Raw genomic sequence first — 5,011 nt, 5'->3', positions numbered from 1 at the left:
CGGAGTCAGATGTAGTCATAGATGGGGAGAGACTACAAGTTGTCTCAGATTTTAAATATCTGGGTGTATATATTGATAGCAATCTTACTTTTAAAATGCACATTAAGAAGGTTTGCAATCATATTAAGTTGAATTTGGCACATTTTAGATATGCCCGTAGCTGCATGTCAACCAAGGCTGCGAAGATGTTTATGCATTCGATGATCTTCTCACATATCACTTATTGTTTGACAACCTGGTCACAAGTAAATAATACTTCTCTCAAACCAATTATCTCTTTATATAAACAAACCTTGAAAGTTTTTTTCATCTAAACTTGGGGCTTTAGAGTCTCGAGTCTGTTTATACTCAATTTCTGATATAGATTCATCTCATGATCTCTTTGGGTTGAGGTTAAACTGGGTATAATTATATTGTTAAGGAATGAATTAGTGTCTTTGATTTTTGGGTCTTTGTCATTACTGTACAGATGTTTATGTGGAGTGTCTTCCCTTCTGGGTTCTTAATTACAGGAATTAGTGTTTTTATTTTCTATTACGTTTGAGTAAATTAGCTAGGTATTTATCTGATTTGTTTTCATGTTCAAAATGTTTATATCTTAGACATCGGTTTATTTATAATATCTTCGTAATCATCTTTTGTTTTATTCATCTCCATTAAAGTCTGTTCATTGAGATTATGAGAGTAAATATTGTGTAATGTGTGTATTTGATTTTCTAGCTCTTTTTCTAGTTTTTGTTCCTTTTTGTGTTTAGATGTAGAGTATGATATGATCATTAAAGTCTCTCTCTTTGAGTAGTGATGTATTCATCCTCCATCTAAATGATTTTTTTGTAACATCTGTATTATTGACAGTTATAGTGATTGGCGCATGGTCGGATATGATGATAGGGTTAATTGTTGTATTTAAAATGTCTGGAATGAGTGAGTTGCTTGTGACGAAATAACCAATAAGCGGATATGATTTATGGCATTGCTTATTAAATGACAATGTTAAATATAGGTGGGGTGGCATTGTTTTAGTGTGCAGTAGGGTGCTTGCTTCATAGGAATGCAGAACATAAATGCACAAAGTTGCAGAATTTGTTCTTCAGTCTGGCCATCTTCAGCTCCGTGAAACCACTGGTTACTGTAGTAAATTGTGGGGGGTTTTTTTTCTAAGGGTTAATTGTTGTATTTAAAATGTCTGGAATGAGTGAGTTGCTTGTGACGAAATAACCAATAAGCGGATATGATTTATGGCATTGCTTATTAAATGACAATGTTAAATATAGGTGGGCAGGCATTGTTTTAGTGTGCAGTAGGGTGCTTGCTTCATAGGAATGCAGAACATAAATGCACAAAGTTGCAGAATTTGTTCTTCAGTCTGGCCATCTTCAGCTCCGTGAAACCACTGGTTACTGTAGTAAATTGTGTTTTTTTTTTTCTAAGATGAAATGCATGAAATTGTGAAGTCTGAGAGTCTGACCTTGCTGCGCTTTCTCGACTGAATAGTTGGCGTCCTGCAGAAGTTTGGCAATAACAGACTCAATGTCCTCGCCTACATAGCCCGCCTGCGTCAGGGTGGTACAGTCGCAGATGGCGAAGGGCACATCCAAGCATTTAGCCAGAGTCTGGGCCAGCAGGGTTTTACCTAGGAATGTCAACAATATCATGTCAAAATATTTCAAAATACAATGTTTCAATATGCATCAAAATGATCAAATATTAACATTTCATTCAGTTGACTCATTTTTAATTTAAGCGTCACACAGACTATTTTGTATTGAAAATGTAACACTAGTTTTGTGGTTTTCTCTCATAAAAATTACAATATGATCACCTTCTTGCGGTTCTGTCTTTAATACTAATGCTAACATATCCTAAAAAGATAAATCACACAAATAAATGGCCGGTAAATTAAAACAATTAGATTTTTTGGCATTATTTTCAAGACAAATAAAAACACTTTTCTCCTCAAAACCACAAATTGTTTGTTAAATTGACGTGAAATGTGGCCAAGTATGGTGACCCATACTCGGAATTAGTGCTCTGCATTTAACCCATCCTAAGTGCACACACACAGCAGTGAACACACACACACCGTGAACACACACCCGGAGCAGTGGGCAGCCATTTATGCTGCGGCGCCCGGGGAGCAGTTGGGGGTTCGGTGCCTTGCTCAAGGGCACCTCAGTCGTGGTATTGAAGGTGGGAGAGAGCGCTGTACATTCACTCCACCCACCTACAATCCCTGCCGGTACGAGACTCGAACCCACAACCTTTGGGTTACGAGTCCGACTCTCTAACCATTAGGCCACGACTTCCCCATTATCATGAAAATATTGTAAAAATAGGAAAAAAAACCCTTAACAGTATTAAAAATAGGCTCCATTTTCATTCTGAAAAAAATTTATTCATGTTTCAAAAAGAAAAAGAAAAAAAACGTTTTGGGGTGAAATATGAATTTCTCAGTATTTTTCACGAGGTTGACCCAAAAATATAGATTGGATAAAAATGTATCAAAAGCCATTCATGTTTAGGCAGCTGGTAATTTAAATTGTAAATGGCAGATCCTCATCTCTTTGGGATGCCAGCAAGAATACACCAAATCTTATTGGTGTGGAAAACCTGTACTAACCTGATCCAGTAGGTCCCAGCAACACAATGTTGCTCTTTTCCAGCTTAATATCAGTGTGGGCGGAGTCAAGCACGTCCCTGCCCCTTTTGTCTTGAGGAGCTTGCTGATTGGTCTGCTGCTGCACAGACGCACCCAGAGCGTTGCCATTGGGACTGATGCCAGCGATCTGAAGGAGCTCTGAGAAATAAAAGCGGAAACACCAGATCTCTTTATTTATTTAAACATGAAAAAGCAACATGACTCCACAGGAATTTTGCAGTCAAAGCCACTTTTGCCCGGAACCCCTGTGGGCTAAATCTCTAAAAATATGAAATATCCACACACAGATTTTGCTTCCTCTACTTTCAGTCAAGTGTGGAGTGTGCTATTTGTTTTTAGAGGAATAGTTCCGGAACTTTCAGCACGTAAAAAAAAAAAAACAGCATTATGGACATTCTACAAAATATCTAAATTCATTCATTATTAATTCTGGGTGAACTATTGCTTTAATAAAGTTTCTAATTTCAAAACCATTTCTCATAAATTCACAGTTAAGCTACTTTTATACATAAGCTTACTCACAGCTTTATTTCATATCTCAGGATCTAAGTTGGGCTAGTGGTCACTATTGCGCAAACCATAATTATGTCATCAGAAGGCCTAGTTTCCAAGCCCTGTCCAGTATGAGCTATAAATAAGAACCAAAAGGACAGAAGCCCCAGTGTGAAATCTGAAAGGCCAGAGACCATGAGAGCCGTAACTAGGTCATTGTAACACTTTATCCAACTTTTTGGAGGTCAGCGACGAACCCAACTGATCCTGAAGTGCCCCGCACACAAGCACAGAGGGTTGATATGCGTACATATAAACATGGAGTCATGTTGTGCCTGCAAATGTCACTGTTTGTCCAACATATCAAATATATCTGGCCATCAGAAAGTTAAAATGTTTCCTCTGTTAGGTTATTCTACTCTATGTGAAAGTGAAGTACATAAAACAGCCACTTACTTGTAAACCTGTATTCATCTTCACGTCTTCTGATCTCTAACTCTACGGAGAAAAGGACAGTTAACTTAGCATGCTGACTACATCTAACGCCACAAAATGAGTTGTGTAACAGAAACAGCAGGGGAAAGTTCAGATCATTACGCTGACTCTAGCTTTAGGAGCCTAAAATACTCTGGATACACTACTGGAAAAAAGCCAAACCCTCAAATGACTCCACAGATCAGTGAGCTGAAGAACAGGGAAGGTATCTGTCATAAACTACCATTCAAACCTTTAGGGTCAGTAGGAATTTTTTTTTTTTTTAAGAAATTTATTTTATTCACAAGGATGTGTTAAATTGATTAAAAGTATCATTAAAAAACGGATAGTTCCGGTCCTTGATTCTGATTGGTTGAGCCGCGTTCGAAGCTGTTGTAAATTACTCTACAAACATACACCTTTGTTTACTTCTGTGTGTTGCTTGGCAACCACTTTGTTGCAACCACAACTGATTCTGAGGAACTACATTGTTTGGTGGAAGAATACTGTTTTTATTAATATAATTACACTTTATTTGCTCGGTTTTATTCGGTGAAACCTTACTACGTATATGGAATAACCGTTTTTTTTTTTATGGTATATCAAAAAGTGTATATTTTTTAAATGTGATTTGTTGGTACATTTTACCAGTTTTTACCATACTTTCAAAACAAAAATTAAAATAGGAAAAATATGCAATATGAAAATAATTGAAGACAAAATGTGTTTTACTGAGAAAAACAAGATTTGGTTTTTAAAAAGCCTTTTTCCAAAAGGTACATCTGGAAAAAGGGGGGTCGTCTTATAATCAGGGTCGTCTTATATTCGGGCCAATACGGTAGAATGATTTCTGAAGGATCATGTGACACTGGAATAAATTACATTCTACTATATGTTAAAATAGAAAACAGATTAACTTGCAATAATATTTCTAATCAAATAAATGCCGCCAAAATTATATTTAACTGACTTTTGAGTTAAAGCCAGTTTGAAATGATTCATAGAAACCATCAACTTTCAAAAGAAAAGTTGAAATCATAAATAATGTGTCAAACGAATCTAAAGATACAGTGTTTTGGAAAGCTAGCAGCCAAATAAAATGTCTGTTAAAATTAGAGATCGACCGATATATCGATTTCCCGATATCTTCCCGATATTTAAGCATTTTACCGTAATCGGATATCGGTTTTGTAATATCGGATTCACCAATAAACGCCGCCATCTTGTGGGTGTTTTGAGAATTGCGCGCAGGATCGTCATTGCAGCGCGTCTGAGGGGAGACGAGACAACAACAACGGCATGGTGCAGGTACTTGATTTGCTGTAGTTAGTAAACTTTATTTAACATAACAGCCATTTCTGCACAAATTAGATGCATTACATAAAC

At 36.7% G+C, this 5,011-nt stretch overlaps 1 protein-coding gene across 1 annotated transcript in view; it reads right to left on the bottom strand.

The window, feature by feature from the left end:
• LOC107723973 (ATP-dependent Clp protease ATP-binding subunit clpX-like, mitochondrial) overlaps nt 1-5,011 on the bottom strand; it is a 19,251-nt gene that overhangs the window by 8,270 nt on the left and 5,970 nt on the right. The window contains exons 7-9 of the mRNA XM_016532708.1: nt 3,608-3,649; nt 2,621-2,797; nt 1,469-1,633 (exon numbers count right to left, since the gene is read on the bottom strand). Coding sequence (XP_016388194.1) covers nt 1,469-1,633; nt 2,621-2,797; nt 3,608-3,649 — 384 coding nt within the window. The remainder of the gene's footprint in view (nt 1-1,468; nt 1,634-2,620; nt 2,798-3,607; nt 3,650-5,011) is intronic.

The sequence above is a fragment of the Sinocyclocheilus rhinocerous genome, unplaced genomic scaffold (genome assembly GCF_001515625.1).
Source record: "Sinocyclocheilus rhinocerous isolate Xijiao unplaced genomic scaffold, SAMN03320098_v1.1 scaffold63, whole genome shotgun sequence".
Taxonomy (NCBI): Eukaryota; Metazoa; Chordata; class Actinopteri; order Cypriniformes; family Cyprinidae; genus Sinocyclocheilus; species Sinocyclocheilus rhinocerous.
Note: the sequence above shows the minus strand (reverse complement) of the source record. Positions and strands in the feature narration are given on the sequence as shown.